The sequence below is a fragment of the Rhipicephalus microplus genome, chromosome 9 (assembly GCF_043290135.1).
Source record: "Rhipicephalus microplus isolate Deutch F79 chromosome 9, USDA_Rmic, whole genome shotgun sequence".
Taxonomy (NCBI): Eukaryota; Metazoa; Arthropoda; class Arachnida; order Ixodida; family Ixodidae; genus Rhipicephalus; species Rhipicephalus microplus.
In genome coordinates, this window is record NC_134708.1 from 2,250,857 (window position 1) to 2,273,254 (window position 22,398).

The 22,398-nt window shown below is 45.7% G+C and overlaps 1 protein-coding gene across 12 annotated transcripts in view; it reads right to left on the minus strand.

Annotated features, from left to right (window-relative positions):
* Positions 1-22,398, minus strand: part of Wnk (Wnk kinase) — a 407,304-nt gene that overhangs the window by 243,783 nt on the left and 141,123 nt on the right. For 7 of the 12 annotated variants that reach the window (XR_012885945.1, XR_012885943.1, XM_037415292.2 and 4 more), the window contains exon 10: positions 20,402-21,115. The exons of 2 other annotated variants lie outside the window; for them this stretch is intronic. Coding sequence is in view for 8 of the 10 variants with exons in the window: in XM_037415292.2 (XP_037271189.2) it covers positions 20,402-21,115 (714 nt within the window). In the remaining 2 variants the exon portion in view is untranslated. The remainder of the gene's footprint in view (positions 1-20,401; positions 21,116-22,398) is intronic. 3 more of the 12 variants (XM_037415295.2, XM_037415293.2, XM_075872962.1) reach the window with 2 other exon arrangements.

The window sequence follows — 22,398 nt, forward strand, 5'->3', positions numbered from 1 at the left end:
TGAAGTGAGGCGACTAAACCAACGCAGATTCAACTCTGGCCAAAGTCTTATGCGCTGTCAGTCCGCATTCTTTTGTTGAGTTGCTTAACATGCATCGGAGACACCAAAGTTTTCGAAGAGCTTGTTGTGGATTGTTTTAACGCGTGTGTGCTATTTTAGAGTTACACCAATGTATTTAAACTACAATCAAACCTGCATATAACGAAATTGATTAGTTCTCAGAAAAATTCGTTATAAAGAGGATTTCGTTATATTACGGTTTGGTACGAAAATTCGGACAATAAATGTGAAAATTAAGCAAAAGGGGGACTAAAAGCAGAGCTAACCCAAAACATTTATTTTACAGTAAAAAACTGCAATATTATTGTGATACCAATTATATGGACACTATCGGCGGGTTTTGCCGTCGCCGCCATATTCTATAACAAGTCCAAATTAATAACATGCCCGCAAACTTTCACAAACGAGTAAAAGTAAAAGCACGCAAAAGCTACTGAAGCAGAGATCAAATGGGTTTGCCCATCCCTATCGCCTACAAAGTGCATAAGATACCATCTCCCGCTTGTTAGAGCTGAAACAGAAAGTAAACCACCCGTCTTGAACGAGCATGCAACAACGCGGAGGAGGAGGGGGGTCGCTTGAGTAGCAATAATGAACTTGGATTTTAAGAAGGGCGGTTGCGATCGCTGGCGCGCTTGCTATCTCGGCGAGTAAATCAGTGCGCTTTCGACACGAAGAGACTGTGTGAAAAGAGATCTACCTGGAGCAGCCGTATTTACTCACACCAACGTTTTATAGTAGTTCTGCGATATCGGATCCAAAAGAGTTGGCTGCCAGCCTTACTTTTTATAACATTATTTTTGCTATCGCGTTTAGTGCATTGCATTTAACACGCCGTCATGTTGCCAGAACTAATCGGCTAATAGCGAAAGCCACCAGTGGGCGAACTCGCGGCGCAGCGCAAGACAGAAGCGCGTGAAGAGTCGACCTCCAAAGATCCGTCGTCACCATGGTCTCGGAGAGCTTCTATCAGCGCCTAATCAGACATCCACTCGGTTGTGACGACATGGTTGTCCAAAATTAAGGGAAAAAAAAGTCACAGCTTCGCCGCAAGGGCCAAGCAATAAATGCGATAGCAACAACTTGGAATGTAACGCTCAAAACGGCAAGCAGATTGAAACGTGCAGCGCGCTGCTCACGCACAAATTGACGGACGAAAATAACATACACAGGATGAGTGAGAACTAACAATGCTTACCGCTCGACCCTTAACGCACTGTTTGAACAAAAACCAGGCACGAAACGTAATCACAGCTACAGATATGAGTGCAAACTAACAAGTGCCCCAGCTGTTACTTCACCGTGTTTGAAAAGCGCACTTCTCTGAAACGGCGCCTGTTCAGCAAGCAAAGTGATGTTTGCGCACCCGGCAAATAAACACAATCGTTCCGGTCAATCTCGAAAACGCACGATTTTCCCTACGGAAGAATAAGTGCACGCGCACAAACCATCTACCCCCCCCCCCCCTTCATGGGGCAAAAGTTCGCATGGGAGATGAGCGTCGGTGCATCGTGACAAGCTCGGTGCCGAGCGCGGGCAGCTTTTTTTTTTTTTTTCTTTCTCGAGTTCTCACGTGTATAGACACGTATACATATAACGTGAATGACGGCGGCAATGGCAAGAAAAACCAGCTGAGACTGTCCATATAATTGCTATCGCAATAAAAGAAGAGCAAAACTGAACGTCCTCGAGGCCACACAATTCACATACAGTGAAACTATGCACGCACGCACGGCATCAAAAACGAAGAGGGAATGACACGGACACGGAAACTGCGGAAAACTATTCGGTAAAGCGCCCTCCATATGCGACGTGGCCCCACATATGTGACGCTAAAAGCGCAGCGCTGCCAACGTGCAAAAGTAGGTTTCTTTTCTTTTTTTTTTTTTTTGTGGGGCAGGGCACTCCCGCGCATGCACCCACGGCAGCGAGAATGACGGCGACGCCAGGTCGTGGGCTGTAGGCCCGCCTGCCTGCCTCGAGCTCACCCGCGCAGCGCTCGCTTTTGTGGGGTGCGCCCTGCAAGCCGCCGCCGATTCGCCCTTTGTCGTGTTGGCGGCGAGACAGCCGCGGAACATACATTCTCTTAAAATGTGGAGCGAAATTCCTAGATTGTCCGTGGAAAAAATTCGTTATATCAAGGTTGTCTCCCGCTGTTACTTTGTTACATAGAGGTCACAAATACATGTGCTTCTATGGAGCAACGGCAGGAAATTGAAAAACTTCATTATATTGAGGAGTTTGTTATATGGAGGTTCGTTATAAGCAGGTTTAACTGTACATACCACTTACTAGACTTACCATAATTAGTATAAATAAAATGAAGAGGCTGTTTCTTATTTGAAAAGGTCATGACAACAGTCTTTTTTAAGGTTGCCATGTTTCACTCCCGTTAGAAAGGGACGGGGAAAAAACTATTCAGCGCATCCCCACCTTGAGTAATAGAGATGGTTCTACAAATAGCGCTGTCGTCTACATACATTACAAGTTTAATTTGAGTATCACCGATAAATTCTTCTCCATCACTTATATAAATACTACAGCAAACCTAACACCATGCCTTGAGGCCCCTTCCTGATGTGATATGTACGTCAGAAGACTTCACGTGGTTACACAACACAAATTTTGATCAGGACAGCAACTTATCTGCGGTCCAATCAACTAGCTTGTTGTAGCAAAAAAAATTGTGAAGAAGCTTAACGTTTAGGATGTGAAACTATGTCAAAGGCATTCAAATAGTCAAATATAACATCAACATGTTTTGGTCGTTAAGAGAAAACCAATATCATGCAAAAATTGAAGCAAGTGTGTAACAGTAGAATAGCCAGCACGATAGCCATTCTGTGATTGTGAAAGTATATTGTGTGCATTTAAGTATTATACAATGTATTTCTTAATGATATGCTCTAAAAGTTTAGAGCTGGTAGAAAGCAAAAATATTGACTTATAATTTGTTATAATTTGCTTCTTTCCGGACTTTATACAGGTACGACAATTGATAAATTCCAAAGCATGATAACTGTTGCAGAGATTATTGATTTTTAAAGTATTACAATAAGACAGTACACTATTTTGAATACTTTTAGAAACCAATATAGAATATCGCCTGGGCCGGAGTGTTTTGTCATATGAAGATTTAGTATAATGTTACGTACTTCAGAGGAGCTTAATTAAAGATTAGAAAGAGCAAGCAGTTGGCTGCACGCGAAAAATGAAAGAATGATACCGCAATTGGTAGTAGAAACAGATTTGAAGTCATTATTAAAGGTATTTACAATAGCTTCAGGATTTAAGGGGGGAGGTGGCTTTGAAAAAAAACTTTTTTATTTGTTGACCTACAGCAATGAAATTTGGCATGCATACTCATAAGTGTCTAGAATAGGGAAATATGCAGTTTCATCATGATAGCTTCAGTAGTTCTCAAGTTACATAATGCTACACGATCCAATTACATGGTCTGCTCGTGGAAAGCCTAGCGCTGCAACAAAACATGCCAGGAAGCTGCGAATGATGTTGATCTTTACTCAAAAGAAAGCTACAGGGTATGACACTCTCGGAATTTTTTAATAAGTTCTCGTTTTTTTTTTTTAGAGATCATCATGGCTGCCGACACACATTGTCAGAAACAATGGCATGGACAAATCATAGTCTAGAAAAATAACAGGGCCACAAAACAGAAATTGAGGATTGCTGTACCCACAAGCACTGTTCAGGGATTCAGGGAAAAAAAACAGAATCAAAATCGGTCCAGTCATTCTCGTGCTACGCTTTCCACGAGCAATGCACAATGTCCAATACACACTTGTGAGAAAAAGCCTGTCGAAGTTTTCGACAGGCTTTTTTTCAATAAACTTTTTTGTTTCTCGTTGGATATTGATGAAAATTGGCACAGACACTAAGAATAACCTCACAGTGCTTTCATAAAACTTTTGAAGCGATACCACAAATACTTTACGAGAAACAAATTATTTCTTCACTGAACCATGTGGAGGGGCTGAGCATAATGTCAAAAAAAAAAAAACAGTATTGAGAAAGCTGCGTTTAAAGTTTCAACTTTTCTTTACGTCTCTAAGACACCTAAAAATTGTGATCTCAGGTTTGTCTTGTGATATTTGACTTCTTTTCATGATTTACTCCTTTTCATGAGTTACAAACAACAAGTATGAATTTCAAACCAAGTTCTCTGTATGAAGTAGTGGTGTGATTAGTATGACAGAAAAGATTGTAATTGAATAAAACCATATACTGAAATTATTAAACATACTTTTTTGTGCTGAAGTTGTAATTAGCGTAATTAAGTACTTGATTACAAATATTCACTGAACTTTTTTTTTATTTGGAGAGAATTTTATTGCATCAGAAAAATGGATCACACCATGACGGCCTATGCCTTCTTTCCAAATAACAAAGTTATGGGCAGAAGACTGGTGGCACGGGAATTTCTAGCAGTATAATTAATGACACGAAACGGGCATATAAAAATTCGTGCCCCTGATTCACACATGCTCTTTCACCGCTCTAGCCGTGAAACGCATCATCATACAGCCGGTCGCGGAAATTCTAATCTACAGCAATTCATTAACCTCGGAACATTCATAGATGTTCGTGGCGATATCAAGCACGGCTCCAAGCACGTCTGAATCGCATCACAAAAGCTTACTGGCAGCACTCCATATGACCGTGGGGTGCGCGGCTGCATGGACAGCGCAGCCGGCGCGTAATGTGAAACTACAAAGACAAAAAATCGGCACGCACTGCACTTGGCATCGCATTTTCGAATGACGACGCGCGAAACTGCTAGCCGCTGTTCCGAGCAATCCTTGGCCGTGAAGGGGGGGGGGTTGTCCGCTGCCGATGCGTAAAATGGCCGTACGTGATTCAGAGGAGCTAGCGAGTGATGTAGTACATTCCTTGCGAAGAAGCACGTCGCCGAAAGTGCTTCTCAAGAGTGCGTCGCCAAGAGTGCGTCGCCAAGAGTGCCAAGAGACGCGTCGTTCCTGCCCGCAGTCTCGCTGTCGGCGGAATTAGGGCTAAAGATGACTCTGATGACGCGCGGCGCTCGTAGACTGCGCTCCCGCTCGTAGTAACCTGATCTCGCATCCGCTTACTGCTCGTAACTAAAGCGTAGTTATATCTTAAGTGATTATCAAGCCGTGAGCCTGTCACGAAGAAGTGGCGATTTTCGAGAGCCATGTCCTCGCGACGCACAAGCAGCAGACGACGATCTCCTGGAGCGAGCATCGGGCCAATGGCGAGGCGAGCTGAGGCAACATGGCGGCCACGGCCAATCAAGGGCCTCAAAACGACCTTCAAACATTTGCTTTTTGCTCGCTTGTTGTTAAAGGGAGGAGCCAGCTGAGGCGGGAAAGTTAAACACGGAGAAATGCTCTTTTCGAGAAGCCGGCTCCCGGCCCAAGCATCGCGAAGCTATAATTTTTTGAAAATCGCCGTTTTCCCGCCATTTCCAGAAAAATTCCTATCCTCTTTCAGCAGTTCCTATCCAGCAGTTCCTATCCTCTTTCCAGCAGTTCCTATCCTCTTTCATTTTAGCTTCTAAATTGCTTTTTAATGCATTAAATGAAGAATCATTATCTCGTTGTAATGACATATCTTATGTATTAGCATTATGCGACAAGTGAGATGAATTATCTTTTGGTACCATCGGTGTATTGGGTTCTATTTAATGTATTTTTGAGGCACATACTTTCATAGACATTCCCACACAATGTCACGAAACTTAAGGAACGCATCTACTTTGCAAAATTCACTACAACATTCAAATTCCTTAAAAGATTAGGCTGAAGTGTCTAATACAAAAGTGTCATCAACTTTAAGAAAGTTAAAAACAGTTTTGATCTCCGGTTTTTTAGGATAACACGATAAGCTTGAGGCGACTTCAACAGTCTTAAGGTCGGAAAACCTTTCGACCACCACATTTTACACCGCGCTATAGAAGCCTGCAGCCCCATAATGAACTCAGACGGCAGCAGGTCCTCTTCATCTAGTTTCGTAAAACCGCAGAACGCTGGTGTATGGGAATACTGCTGCTCCCTGCAAAAGAGCAGTGTTTGTGCAGTGATATCATAGCGTGTAGACGGGTACACGAGCCGTTCCCTAATGCGTGCTGAAATAGCGTGTGCGCTCGCGACCACGCCCTTATAATTTAAGTTCACGGTTGCAGATCGAGCCACGCAGCCTCCTACTTAGGTATACCTTTTCACACTCCTTCGTCCATCAAGATACAAACAGAGTTTCCTTTCCAGTTGAAAATCAATCGATGGCAGGCATCGCACGCAGAGTGATGTTATCGCATGCACTCTCCGTGCGATTGAGATAGGCAGCTTGTTCATTTACGCTAAAGCAGTGTTCCTTGTTAGCGCTCGCGAGATTTCATCCATGGGAACAGCATACAGTACGCGTACAGAAGATATTATTTGGACTTTACACACAACATGAGAGTGATGAATAAAACCTGGAAAGAGTGCCTATACAATTGTTTTCTCAATCGAAAAATATATACAAAAACTGTCGAAGTGGGCTGGCCTTTTTTAATGAAGCGGTGCGTTGCCTTTGCAGTAAGAAACTCGTCCGTTGGAAGAATGAAATAATCCGAAGCCTCTTTCTAAGGTTTTTTTTTTCTCCTTCACACTTCAATACACTCTCATCACTACAATTCTTACAGGCTGACCTTTTTGATAATTATGTCTTCAAAGAGGTCCTTGTGAGTACCTTGTTGAAAAAGCAACAGCGGCGGAGCAGCGAACATTGGGAGCATGTCATGTGCACGCTTCTGCCTACGGCAATGTAGAAAAGGCACTCTATGCCTAGTTTTTATAAGTGCACGCGAAGAACATTCCGGTGCATAGCGGGATGCTGATCCCCAAGGCCAAATGGTTTGCCCCTACATTCGGTTAAACAACTTTGCCAACAACAGTGGGGGCTTCATCGATTTAAGCAGCGCTACAACATCGCTGGCAAAACCACTTCTGCCAAAAGCGATGCTGTCAGCAGCCAGGACATCCAGCAGTAGATGATGGAGTGGCCGGAAATCTCCGCAAAAGTTTTCTCCCGCAGAGATCTTCAATGCCTAGCGAGACGTGAAGACAGATGCAGTGGTCAACTGCTTCCGCAAGGCAGGCTTTGAGACAGCAGAACTTGCGGAAACCAGTGAAGACGACGATGACGAGCGCAGAGACGACGTGTTTTGCGAGTTGTGATAAGATCCAGACTAGAGCCTTCAACATTTCAAGAACGAAAAATCAAGCCAAAGTTAGTGTTTTTTTTTTTTTTCACGCAGATAAATCATTGTGTTGTGGCGTGCGTGCGGAATTAGTTGTCATTTTTGAATGCACCTGTTGTAGGTGATGATCTGCTAGAGGTAAGCTCCCGAGGCCTCTATTTTTTTTATATCAAGTTTTTCATATATCGAACTAATTCCCGATCCCTTTTGAGTTCAATATATACGTGTTCAACTGTACACATATACTGTCGTTGGCTGTCCTCTACTAATGCTGCTGCATAGGGCACCATCTAATGTTTGATTGCACCTTCTGGGCCCTCCCCTGCCTCCTTCTAGCCACCGTAACCATCATTCTCATGGTGGCTGAATGAAGTCCCCTCTAGTTAATTTTAGGAAACTCTATGGGCATGTAGGCATGGAAGTATGCAGGGGCGCCACACTCCAGTTGAATTGTGGCGACCTCTACATTTATCTATAGCAAAGATGTCTACCTATTTGAATTTTCCAAATTCCCTGATGTTTCCAGATTTTCCATGATAATTAAAAGCAAATTCCATGACAGTCATGTCTGCTTGGAAAACTCTGTGCACAAGAACCAGACCCTCGAGAGACAAAAAAAATAACAGGCACTCATATAAAATAGGTAAACATATTTATCACATGTGCTCAATGTTCTGAGCATGTCCAATAAATGTGAGAAAATATGCACATCTGGCCAAAAATAAAACCTCTGAGCCAGGCAGTGAGCTAGTTGGCAGTTTGATGTCTCGAAAAACCAGGAAGCAAGCACAAAAGTTAATAAAGTTAATCGCAGATGAAAATTTGAAGGAACCTCTTGTGATAGTCCAACAATGCAGTCAAAGCTGCTAGGAAAAGTAAAAGTGGTGGCATCTTGAGGCATCTGTGTAAGAGGATGACACAGGCACCTGGCAGGTTCCACCACTGGAATATATTCCAGTTTGCTATATTGACTGTAGCCCATGCCGCTCACGATGTGGATTGGATTACATTAGATCGACCTGAAATACTGTATATACTGACTTGACTATTTAGGATGTGGATTGGATTGGATCTGATTTGACCTTAATTGCTTCGCATCTCCACCTAATTTACAAACCTCTAAAGTATAATTTTCAGTAAAAAAAGAATAACTGATACTCGCATATTCTGTGCACCTTGCCTTGACAGCGACTAGTAACAACAATGTTGCAAGAACAGAGTTGTACGACAAATTTCTCTTTTTTTTTTCTTTTCTTTCTAATGACAAGCGCATGCATGTTGCTGTTTTATTCCTCTGCGCTCCGACTCTTGCAGTGAAAGCTAAGGGTAGCGTTTAAAGTGCCAAGATTTGATTATGTGGTGGCAAGAAAGAATCAGTCAAGTTGCAACAGCTTCCTCAATTCCAAAGATGAATCACGAATGTCAGCATTTGTTACCCTCGTTTACTTACTCTTATATGGGAGTGACGCTGAAAAATGATCCCAGATTCAATAACATAATCTCTTAAATGAGAAATTTAGCTAGAGTTATCCAAATGCTACCCTTGAAACGTGAGCTACTAGCAATACGTGTGTAGCTGAGGACATTTGCTGTTGCATCACCAACAATAATAATAATAATAAGAAGAAGAAGAATAATAAAAGGCATGAGATAACCCAGCAAGTTTCTGCTGATGGCAGTAATAGCCAAACCAGAAGGCCTTCAAGCTAAGCCGAAATCGTTGCCAAGACAAACATGCACAAATTTACAGGCGTGAGTAATGTTGCAATTCGAAAGTCTGCTGTGTTGCTGTGTGCTATAAAGAAGCAACAAATATCAAAACAGTGCTTGTACCAGCATAAAAGCTAGGCAATGCTTTAGTCAAGGTGAAGGACAATTTGCTAAGCAGAAATTTACCCAGTCTTGTTTATACCACAGGCTGCCATGATTGTGACAACTAGTACATCAGTGAAACTTGTGAGGGTGCTGACACCCCCTGTAAAGTTGTTTGCTTTGCATGGCACTTGTGTCTCGCACAGAATCCGTATTTTGGGGCAACTATTGAGCAGTAGGTGGTGTTGTGTTCATGGGCGTTGATCACCACTATCATCATCATAGTTAGATTGGTATGAGCGCCGGCGGTGACCCCTGGCGGCAAGCTTTAGTGGCGGCACGAAAGAATTGAGCGAGTCTCTTAGTCGTGTGGCATTTGCTGCGAAGGGTTGGTTCTCGCGGTGTGTCCCCGGTGCACGGCACCGCGGGCCGTCTGCCGGGGGGCCACTGTGGTGAGTTAGGCGTTGGCAACACCGCCTCGTTTGTCATGTAGTTGAGTGTTGAGTAATTATGTCTAAGGTTGTTTAGCGTGTGGATCACAGTTGATGTTATAATAATTCAAGTGACGATATCGTCGATCAAAAAGTAGTTAAATAAATGTCTTGTTTGGTTTGTTCCGACCACGTCTGCTGTATGTGTTCACTCCAAGACCGTGGTGGCGCTCACCACCTTCAGACCCCACACTGGCTGCCCAACGTGGAGCTCTTGGAGCATCGGATGACAGTTTTCGCAGTTCGGTACAACCTTTTAATTGAGCTGGGATAGGCCTAAGGCGACTTAGGTAGAGTAGACCTAGGGGGGACTTCTCATTTCTATAGCGTCAGCGGTGTGCTTTGTTGAGAGCGAGTAAGCTGTTTGAATTTGTCGGCACATTGAGTATTTTTTTCTGCTCGCAAGTTTTTTTGATTATTTTGTTGTTGTTGGTTTTCAAGAATGTTGTTCAGTTGGTACAAGAGCCATGCGGTCTGCATCCTGGGGTGAGCAAAGCTTAGAGCACAGGGATTGTAGGTCAGACCCGAAGCTAGTGAGTACAGAAGCCTCGTGAGTGTTTCGATTTTCTGTATATAGCTTCTTCTATCTCATTGGGCTCAGGGAGTTGGGCGACATTGCTGTCTTGTATTGCCGCTCGACACCGGGGCTTGGTGACACCGTTTGGGATGGTGGACGCCGATCGCTCGATAAGCTGCTCTGTGCGGCGAGCGATAGGGCCACCTTACAGAGTGGATGTCTCCTTGCGGCTGCCTCTTCTGTGCCTAGGCTGGGTGATGGGAGGATGCCGGTTGTTTTCGAGTGACTCATTAGGCCTAAGGCTCTGCGCAGTCGCCTGTCGCACATGGCACAACTAGGTATATCGAAACGTTTAGGGGTAATGCCTCAGCATCGCTTGCTGATGAGCACGTACCACACAGTTGGGAGCTGTCAGACCGCGCTTTTGACCCCTATGCTTACGCGCTCTGTACGGCCCATGCGGTCCCCGCGCGTGACATTCCACGGCAGGAGGGCGTGGTCGACACGAGGCCTAACGAGCGGTGCAGGCCACCTGATCGAGGCGACTTACGATCGACTCGGCATGATTTCCACGGTCTTTGCTATCGGTGTGGCACGCTGGGGCACATTGCCCGTGAATGCGACCGCACACCGGGTCAGGAGCAAACGCGCGGTTCGGGAAACGGACGGCACAGCCGGTCCATCGGACCCTGGGTGGCGATCAGTAATCCCACTGATGCATTCGGATCACTAGCACCGTCAGTCTGTCGTGGAGGTGATGCCGTAGACTCGTTCGCGCCGATAATTGAGGTAACGATAGCTCGAAAGAAGTTTGTAGAACTTTTGGAAACTGGGGCAAGCGCTGCTTTATTCGGCGACGATGTGTTGAACCATCTCGGCAAGAACAATATCCGCTTGAGACAAAGCAACACCATCTTCCGCCTTGCAACGGGCACAGCACAATCGAGCGACGCGGCTAGGCTAGTGACTGGCTGGGATAGACGCGTGAGGCGACAACGTTTCGTGCATCTTCCTAGGCTGTCAATATCTCTAATTCTGGGTAAAGACTTTCTCGCCAAGTCGGGTATTATCATTGACATTACAAACGGCGGTTACTGAAAGTGCGAGGGAGACGTGCTAAAGCTTTTCTCGAAGTCCCCCACATTGACAAAGGCGTGCCAATAGCGGGGAAAGGCGCGAGTACACGAGGAAGAAAGCGCGCTGAGAAAGCGAGTAACCACCCCGCGGGAACAATGTGCCGCGCTGCAGGAAAGGTCCGTGCACCCGCTTTTGGTAGAGGCACAAAGCCTGCCTGAAGGGGAACGAGCGCAGCTGTCGTCGCTGTTGTATGAGTACGACGCAATGTTTACTGACCGCCTTGGCCGCACTATGCTGGTCAAGCATAGAATTGACACGAGTGATGCACGACCTTGGAAATGCAATCCCCGACAGTTTAGCTTGGCTAAGCGGGAAGCACTTGACGCCACCTTGGATGAACTCATCGACACAGGCATAGTTGAGAGGTCAGACAGCCCATGGGGTTTCCGGGTAGTTCTAGTTCCAAAGAAAGATGATTCGTATCGCCTTTGTGTAGACTACCGCAGGCTGAAAGAGGTTACAAAAAAAGACGCGTACCCTCTTTCCCCCATTTTTTTTTTTATCTTGCGATGCACGAGTTGGGAAAAGTGACCTTTGTTTTTTTTTAGCTAGCCGTTTCGGCCACCGCCAATGTATTAGCTAGCAGTACTGACCATCGTACCACGTGAACGAAGAGCCCGAAACTCCTTTCCCTTTGCCCTACTGCATTGTTCTGTCGAGTGTTTTGGAATGTATGCAGCAGTAATGATGTAACCTGCGGCTGGCTGTCTTCTGCACATCGTCTTCACCGCTGGCCAGGAATGGGGTCGTGACATCAGGCAATGGACATGCCTGGGACCTGCGCAACTGCCTGCAGTCCCGCAACCTCGTGGGTGCTGGTCGCAACCCGAAGTTGTGTCGGCGCGAGTGACCCTTCGTCGCGCTGACGGCAACGTTGTTGTTGCGGGACCGAAACTGAGGTGAAGTCGTCGACCCGGACAGAGCAGCAGTGTCGACCGGCGGCGGTGTTGTGGTGCACGGACATTATGTAGGGGTATGTGTTGTCATTTTTCGTTAGAGGTTGTGTAGTTGATTGCTTTCATGTTTTTCTTTTCGGGATATGCTTTGAATTAAGGTTGAGAGAATGCGGGGGTGCTGACACCTCCTGTAAAGTTGTTTGCGCCACGTGGTGCTTGTGTCTCGCACAAAAGCCATATTTTGAGGTCACAACTATTGAGCGGTAGGTGGCGTTGTGTTCGCGGGCGTTGATCCCAACTATTATCATTATGGTTAGATCGGTATGTGCGCCGGCGGTTACTTCTGGCAGCACGAAGGAATTGAAAAAGTCTCTTGGTCTGGTGTCGTTTGGTGCGAAGGGTTGTCTCTTGCGGTGTGTCCCCAGTGCACAGCAACGCGGGCCATCTGCCGGGGGCCACTTTGGCGAGTCAGGCGTTCGCAACGCTGCCTTGTTTGTAATGTTGTTGAGTGTTACATAATTATGTGTAAGGTTGTTTAGCATGTGGATCACAGTTGATGTGGTAACAACTCAGGTGACGATATCGTTGATCAAAAAGTAGTTAACTAAATGTGTTGTTCGGTTTGTTGCGACCGCGTCTGCTGTATCTGTTCACTCCAAGAACGTGGTGGCACTCACCACCTTCAGACCCCACAAACTGGTGATTTCAATAAAAAAGTTTATGGGGCTGCTATCACCCCTGTAAAGTTGTTTGCACCTCATGGCAAACGTGTGACCCGCATAGGCCGCAAATAGGGTTCACGACTACCGAGGGCTAGGCGACGTTGTGCTCGCAAGCATTTATCACCACCATCATCACCATCATGGTTGTTAAAACCGCAGTGCCGGCGAAGGTGCCTGGCGGCAAGCCTTGGTGGTAGCAGAGGAGAGATGAGTGAGGCTCTTTTTGGCAAGTGGAGGTTGGCGCGAATGGTTGTCTCTAACGGTAGGGCCCTGGTGCGCGGCACCGCCCAATGTGGGGCTCTTGGAGCATCGGACGACACTTTTCGCGGTTGGGTACAAGCTTTAGTTTAGCCAGGAAAGAGTAGGCCTAAGGTGCCTTGGGACTCCCCTAGCGTCGGCGTTGTGATTTGTTGAGAGCGAGGAGATCGGTTTTTGTGACATTGTTTGAAATTGTTGGCACGATGAGTTTTAATTTTTTTCTACTCACAAGTGTTTCTTTATTGTTGTTGTTGGTTTGCAAGAGCATTGTGTTGTTATGAGAGCCGTGCGGTCTGCATCCTGGAGTGAGCAAAGCTTAGAGAACGTGGATTGTAGTCCAAGCCCGAAGCGAGTGAGTACAGAAGCCTCGTGGGTGGTCTGATTTTCTGTAAATAGCTTCTTCTATCTCTTGTGGGCTCTGGGAGTCGGGCGTAGTTGCTGGCTGGTATTGCGGGTCGATGCCGGGGCGTCGTAGCACCATTCGGAAAGGTGAACGCCGATCGCTCGGTAAGCTGCTGTGTGCAGAGAGCGATAGGGCCACCTTACAGAGTGGGTCTCCTTGCAGCTGCCTCTTCTGCGCCTAGGCTGGGTGCTGGGTGGATGCCGGTTGTTGTCGAGCGACTCATCAGGCCTAAGGCTCTGCGCAGCCGTTTGTCGCACGTGGCACAACTAGGTGGATCGTGGTGTTGAGGTGTTGCACTCTGCTTCCCTCACTTTTTTTTATCTAGCGATGCGTGGGTTAGTAAAAGCAACCTTTTTTTTTACTTTGCTGGGCGTATCAGCCGCCGCCAATATATTAGCTAGCAGTAATGATCATCGTACCACGTGGGCGAGGAGCCTGAAGCTTTCTTCCTTTTGGCATACTGCATTGTTCTTTCAAGTGTTTTGAATGAGTGCATCTGAAGTAATGTAACCCGCGTCTGACTGTCTTCTGCCCATCGTCAGAGCCGCTGGTCGGACGTCCAGTTGAGACATCGGGCGATGGACATGCCTGGGACGTGCGCAACTGCCTGCAGTTTGGCGCCCTGGTGAATGCTGGTCGCAACCAGAAGACGTGTCAATGCGACTGACCGTTCCTCACCTCGACGGCAACGTTGCGGGACCGGTAATGAGGTGAAGTCGTCGAGTTGGACAGTGCAGCAGTGTCGACCAGTGGCAGTGCCGTGGTGCACGGACATTCTTTAGGGACATGGGTTGTCATGTTTTGTAAGAGTTTGTGTAGCTGTTTTCTTTCATGCTGCTGTTTTTTTCGATATTTGGTTTGAATTAGGGTGGATAAAAAGTAGGGGCGCTATCACACTCGTAAGGTTGTTTGCGCCCCGTGGCGTACGTGTTTTGCGCATACTCGGCATTTTGGCTTCACGACTACCGAGCGTTGGGTGGCGTGCTCACGAGCGTTTATCACCATCACCATCATCATCATGGTTGTTAAAACGGTAGCGCCAGCGTTGGTGGTGGCAGAGGAGAGATAAGTGAGGCACTTTTTGGCGGTTGGCGTGAATGCTTGTCTCTAGCGGTGGGATCCCGGTGTAGGGCACCATGGGTTGCGCGCCGGGGGCCCTCGTGGCAAGTCAAGCATTGGTGACGCTGCCTTGGGTGTGGTATTTTGTTTGTTATGTTGTTGATTGTCGTGTAATATTGTGTTGCAAGGTTGTTTAGCATGGCGCGCTCGCCACTCAAGATCTGAGAAGTTAAACAACACCAATATGATGACACAAAACGATGCAAGGCCTCTTTTTTTTTTTTTTTTTTAAGAATGTTCGCTGAAGCTGAATTGTTCTTTTTGATGCCATTTTTTGTACTGTTTGTGTGTTCGTGATAGCACTAATCTTTGTGAAAAAAAAAAAAGATACCCTCGCTGAACATGTGAAATTTACAGGGCACCAAATTAACTGGTAAAGCATGTGTTGTGAACAAAAAAAAAGAAGCTTGCCTTATGCCTGCACTTGGAATCCAAATAGCACAGACAACTGCACATACATGGGACACTTCCGACAATGTACTCTAGCTGCCTACGTCACATACTAAGGCCTACTTAAGTACACTACGCCTTTCTTATGGCTTTTATTGTGAATAGGGCTGCCATATTGGGTGCCAAAACATCAGTAAAGTTTGTGTTCTATTGGTCAGTATATCCTTCTGTGTTTACACAAAAAATCAACAGTTATACACAGTTTTTTTTTTCCACGCCTCTTTTAGCAGTTCACTGTAGTTGCAGCTGACTGAGTGATTTCTTAAGTTCTGATCAATACTAATGCTTATTTTTGTGATGGTCTCACAGACTGCTGTCAGTTTCCATGACCTGGTCAGGTTATTCAGAAATTCCCTGACTTTTCCCTAAATTTCCAGAAGGGTCCCAATTCCCTGACTTTTGCAGGTTTTGCAGGCTGGTAGACATCCTGGTTGCATGCTGCAGCAAACGACGTGCAGTTTTATGATTAACAGCTCCCCAGTAACACATTGCAGCAAAAAATTTCAAGGCAAAAATTGTTTGTGCCAGTACCCCTTTAAAATGTACAGTGCCAGCCAAGTGTCACAAGAGTTGCACGTTAACACTAGTAGCTGACATAAACGCAACAGATGATTCCAAAGCAACAACAGATAGTAATGAGGTAGCATGTCGTTTCCATGTTCTTTGAATGAAATGTGGATGCTGGCATGAAAACTCAGCCATGCTTTGGAAAAGTTTTGTCCAGTTCAATTGCTGGATACATAATAAAGCAGCTACCAGAGTTGTCTTCAAGACTTCTTCTGACTTAATTGTGCCTCACCTCAGGACTCCATTATATGACCTTGTGTAGTTTTTGAATAAGAGGCAACAGTTGTAACAAGAAACTAATTTCTCCCACGTACATTAGGAGCCGCCACAGTCGATCCAATATCTCTCCAATTCAGCTGCTTCGTGCCCCCTCAGGCAAATGCGGCCACACCAAATTCATGAAAAAACGACAACGGAGGCGATGAGCCCATTGAACGAAACTGCACATGCGTAGCACGGGCCGCTTCACTCACTAAACCAGTGGTTCTAAAATGAGGGTCCGCAAACCCCCTAGGGGGTTCGTGAAGCCATTTCTATGATCCGCGAAACCCTCACCCGCATTTTCTCTTGAAGTGTTACTGTGCCACACATTGATGAACTGTCCAAAATGAAGTGATGTGGCACGTTTCTTCTTATTATACCATTCTTATTATACCATTCTTATTATACCAGCATATCACAACTAAATATTCAGTCTGACTTAAACACGCTATCGTCCCGGCGCCGCATCGATTCTTTAATTCTTTTTTACAAGTTTTTCTACAGTTCACTTCATCATGCGCTATATATTCTGGCCCCGCCACCATGCACATCTCTGCGCACGGGGCACCATTTACAAGTTACTCATCTCTGCAGCCACACTGGGACTTTTTCTGAATCTTTCTTTTGTCAATCATCAGCTGACTGAAACGGCCTGCCCCGCAATATCGTCGAAACCATTTGCTTATCCTCTTTTTCTGAAAAAAATAAATCTTGGTATGTCTCAATAAATGTATTGTAGCCACTATCCTGTACGTGCATCGTAGCCACCATCTTGTAAATGTATGTAACCACTGTTTTGTATGTAGCCACTATTATGTTAACCCCATCCTTTATGTAATACCTTCTTGCAAGGTCTTTAGGGAAAATAAAATGAAGTGAAGTGAAGTTTGTTTGATGTTTTTCGTAGCAGTAAAAGGTAGGCTTGTGCAAATATTAGAGTATTTGAATTCGCTTTGATTTGAATTTAAATTATTGAAAATTTCGAAGTATTCGCAATCTACGAATAGATGGATATTAATCCGCATGTAACGGCTTGTAAAGAAAGTTTTGCTGCAGTGACAGAGTGCTAAACCGTGCAAGCACCCATATAGAGCAAATCGGTTTTGCCGCGGAGCCCCCTGCAAATTTATTGATGATATGTGGGGTTCAACGTCCCAAAACCATCATATGATTATGAGAGACCCCGCAGTGGAGGGCTTCGAAAATTTCGATTACCTGAGGTTATTTTAACGACCTGCAAATTTAAAGGGGCCGTGCAACACTTTTTAAGCATAGCCGGGAAACGGTACCGATCCGTAGTCGAGGTTTCCGAGAACACGTGAGCCAACTATAGGAGCGCAGCACGTGTCCTGCGATTCACAGTAAATTGTCAAAGCCAGCAAAAAATTGCTCTTTTCTCTCAATCACACCACAAGCTCAAAAATAACTCGTGACAGCTATTGCATCAGCCATTGGCTGATTGGAACATGGCGCACGCAGTCGTCACTAGAGCCACATCGGAAGGCCGTGACGTGTCCACGCGAGCGGGCGCGATCACATTGAAAGGGCGCGAATTCTAAAAAAAAAAAAAAGAGGTGCTCAAGGTCACGAGGTGCATGTGACGTATTTTCTTTCGCCGTGCCATTCCTCCCTGCTTAGCTTCCAGCTATTTCGTCGGGACAAAAAGAGAAGAATTAAATTGCAGCGTGCGACTAATTTTCAGAACTCTGCACTCGTAGTGAACTGATTCTAAAATTTTGCAGTGGTAAATTTGCGAGGCAACAAGCTTCTTTACTGGCTCTATGGCTAGTTGAAAAAGTGTTGCACGGCCCCTTTAAATGAACATGTTACCCTCAAATCAATTCACCATTTTATTAAGCTTAGAAGCTTGTTATGGCAGCTTATATGCTCTAAGTATAATAAAACTTAATATGTTACCTATTTTACAGGTTATAGCTCACATCCTACCGAAACTCATATACCGCTACTAAATGTTTTTTCGACATTCGGTGAACGAAAAAGAAAAAATATGTTTGCATAGAGGCCTCACTTCAATATAAAAATATATTGTGCTGATTAGTTGGGCCATGATAAATGTGCCCATTTTTCTTTGTATGTCATATATACTATTCAAATCTGATTCGAAAATATTTGACCAAAATCACTATTCGCTTTGAACCTAAAATTCACTATTTGCACAAGCTTAATAGGGCACCTGTTTCACGCTTCAGTTGTGTTAATTTACCTATATATCCCCACCCCTTATCCCCTCCACTGCAAGGGGTCCCCCATCACTTCCACCAGTCCACAAGGGATTCCCGACACATCCATGGCTGAGAACCACTGCACTAAACGATCGAAGCTTATCATCCTCGGGCTAACGTGGCAGCAAACTCTACAGCAGCTGGAAAGAGACGACAGCAGTGTTTGGTAGTGTCCCGGCCGTTCAAGAGATGCTATCGCAGAGCGATGCCATATAACTTATTCTGTGCTATTTCAATCGTCCAACACTCACAGCTGGCTGATCGTGTTGATAATGTGGATGGACTGTCGCCCTGACCACTGGCCATGCACGAAAAGCATTGGCATCGGAAAGGGCACTGTTCTACGAGTGCTCCCCTATGAGAGCTGTTTAGAAGAACCTTCCGAATTTGCACTTGTTGCTGTTAGAGATTTCGTGATGAGTTTCATCTTCACGGTACAGTGCCTGCTGCTATCATTTTTGTCTTGAAATTTTTGACATGTAAGAGAGTTGTTCAGTGAACAAGTGACTTGTATGAGCCCTACATCTTTGTATATGCCTAATTTTGAAACAACAACAGCATATTCATATTCCAAGCGCACACAAAGAGCATGAAAGCTTGTTAGTAAGTTAGCAGCGCATCAAAGCAGCAACACATGTGGACTCAAGTGGAAAAACAGACGATTCACATGCGGGAAGGCGAAAAGCCCACTAAAATGCCTAATGTGATAATGCAGTGGCTCGGCAAGACTGCCTGCAGCACAGTCTGCTGCAATAGTGGCACTAAGCCACAGACGGCAATTTTCGTTTCAACTTGCAAATCGAGTTGGCAGAGCTCTGCATGATGGTCAACTGTTCAACTTTGGCCGACATGGAAGAACAGACTGTCACTTGTCAACATCATATAGCTCAACTGCTTGCAGCACTTTCATGAAGCTTTCTAGATGTGCTCACATGGCAGCCATTGGAAGAACACATTAGATGGAAACCTTGTGACAGTGCTCTAAGTTGCAGCCATAACATACCGAGTGGCAGGCAGGACAGTTTTTCACTTCTAAGTTCCTGTGAAAGGCTACTTCCTCAAGGACAGTCACATCATTTCAGGACAGGCTTCTCTAAATAGCAACATCAGAAGTGTTTCAACATACATATTGTCTCTTCCCCTTTGGCTTCTGCAGCCATGCCTATCTACCCTACACTGTGTACAAGAAAAGGTCACAATAGGGCTGCTGACACAAACGAAATTTATTCACAAGTAGGAAAGACAAAGCAGCACACATACTCAATAAAAAGATACGGCAAGCTTAAAGTTATCTAATGCTAGTACTTTTTTATCACAAAGAACACACACACCTTAATCTGGCCAGCATGACTAAGATAGCGAAAGGCAAAACGCAAGCACAGTGCTGTGTTCCTTTTTTGTCACTCCAGCCATGCCAAGGTAACACCCCCAGAAAACCATCGTCAGCCTATTCTTTCCTGATGGGAGGATGGTTTCCTCTTGTCACATTCTCGTATTGCGTCCTCCTTTTGTGCACAGCTACTCTACCCACACCTTAAGAATGCAAAACAACAATAACATGACATGCTTAATTAAGGCGTCCCATGATTACTCAATGAAACTTGCGAGGCTACTATAGACCATCAGTGATGGAGCAGTCATCAAACCTGCCTCAGAGCATGTGCAAGCACACATTTAAAGCTGTGCAGTCAGCACGCAGCAATCATACTGCTATATCTGTATATCCGAGGTCACATTGATGAGGGAAGCAAACAGGTATAGCTGTTACCACTTGTCACCACTCAACAAAGCCGGATGGGCATAAAATGCAACACTTAAAAAAAGCCGCATTTGAATCAAACTTCCACGTGCAGTAAATAAAAGCAGAAAGGCTCTGAGAACACAACACCACCTCATTGGTGCCTTCTAAATGAAAACTTAACGATCTTGAGAAGCCAACATTGCTCGCTCAACAACACTGATTATGCTGCATTTGACAAGCAGGTGCTTTTCATTTGCTTGCGACTACCGTATATGGAAACTTGTGCGAGACTACTTTGGCTCGTTCCACCATGAGACATACAGCAGCAGCAGCAATACGAGAGACAGAGAAGTGCCGTCGCATGCTGAATGAAGCTTCCCAGAGAGAGTGAGAAAAAGCGGGACATGCTCTCGTCCTTGGACATAAAGCCGTGCAGTGCGGGAGAAAAGAAGCCGCCACCGGCGCGCCGCAGCCCCGCCACTACCTTGGCACTCCCTGCCAGGATGGTGCTTAGCTGGTGGCACGACGCCGGACGGGTCTGGGGCACTGCTGACACCGGCGGCGGGTCGGGCACCGAAAGCTTGCGGCTGGCTGCCTCGGCCGAAAAGGTGCTCCTCACCAAGCTGCCTCCCCGCACGCTGGCAATAGTCGTCACACCCTGTGCCATGATTCGGCGGCCTGATGCTCGAAACGACTGCTCCATCTCCCGGCCCAGCAGCGTCGCTTCGAGCCGATCCGCGTCCAGCGACGTCCCTACTTCTCGGTGAGGCTCCAGTGCGCCGCAGCCCGTGCTCAGGTCGTTGGCCGATAGTGAGCGTGCAGACGCCACCAACTGGCGCGAGTTGCGACGCGCAGGTGGCGGCAACAACTCAAATGCGCTTGGCGCAAACACGTCACCACTGGCGACACACGCTGGGACTGGTGTAAACGATCGCGGAGGGGACACTAAGATGGCAGGGCTCTGGGGGCTGCCCCTGGCCAGTTGCACCAATTGAGGAAGCTCACTCAGCGGTGGTGGGCGCACACGACCTCCTACCTGCGCTGCTGGCTGTTGTTGTTGCTGCTGCTGCTGCTGCTGCTGCTGCTGCTGCTGCTGCTGCTGCTGCTGCTGCTGCTGATGCTGCTGCTGCTGCTGCTGCTGAGAGTCTGTCGCTACTCCACTGGATGGCTGCGCAGGAGGCACTGCTGAAACCTGCATCTTCAACAGAGATGTCTTTGCTGTTTGCAACCTCCACCGGACAGCAGTACAGCTATGGGGCCACAAAGAGTGGCCTCAACCCATGCCAAAACAGGCAAAATTAAAAAATATATATGTATTTTCCAATGAACAAAAGAAATTCTGCATGAATTAAATTTTGAAAGAACTCCCTACCAGTCATTTACTGCTACTTATAAATGTTATTTCAATTTATAAGTAACCCAGTGAATCTTGCTATAGGAGACACTAAAGACACAAAGAATTTTTTGCGCATTAATAAAGTACAACCCCACAATTCCAAAAACGCTACTCTTACAGCAAGATAACGCTTCGTAAGTGAGCAAACACATGAAATCAAAATGCGCGTGGAGATGTAACATTAAGACTGCCGCATCGAACACCATGACATAGCAGATTTTGTCTGCATCTACTGGTTCCTATATAGAACTCAATTGGTGAAAATAATGCACGTTGTCATCTGTAGGTGCCATACAAGGTTTCAGAAAATTTTGTCGAACAAGTGTTGTGAAAACATTAAAAATTGGCTGCAAAACTTGAAAATAAAACTTCAATCATGACTTTCTCTAATAGTAGTATAGGATATTGAAACTTGTGACACTAGAATTCTAAGAATACAGTCGAAACCCGCAATAACGAAATCGCCGGGGAAACCGAAAAATTTCGTTTTCGAGAGAATTTCGTTGCCGCGAGTAAGAGGCATAAAAACAGTGATACGGCCAGCAGAAAGAAAATTTATAGCCAGAAATCGGTCAACTTACTTTGCCGACCCTTGCCATGCAACAACTTCAAAACTCTCCCTTCGCACTGGAAAAAGTGGTCCACTGCTACGTCGTCGTCATGTGCGCCGAAGAAGGAGCGAAGAGTGTCCAGCGCATCCAAAACCCCCGGGTTGTTTTGGATGCGCTAGCGCGTCGTTCCTGCCCGCAGTCTTGCTGTCAGTGTTTTTTTTTATTTGATGTTACCCAGGGCTGTTTTAGTTATGTCATTTAAAAAGTGTCTAAGCTTAACTGCCGAGTACTATCGCTTGAGTCTGCGCAAAAGCTTCTGTTGGCAATGATTCAGTGTTCGTAGTTCTTTTCTGTGTCGCTAGGGTTATGGGTTATATATGAAGTGCTGCTTCTGCAATAAAAATTAGTTGCGAGTGTAGCGAGTGTCGTGTTTTCTTGTCCTCTTCGTCCCCGTCGAATTTGCGCTACTACACCATATGGTTAAATGATGTCTCACCAACTAGCCCAACTCTCAACCCTACTGTCAGTGGAGTT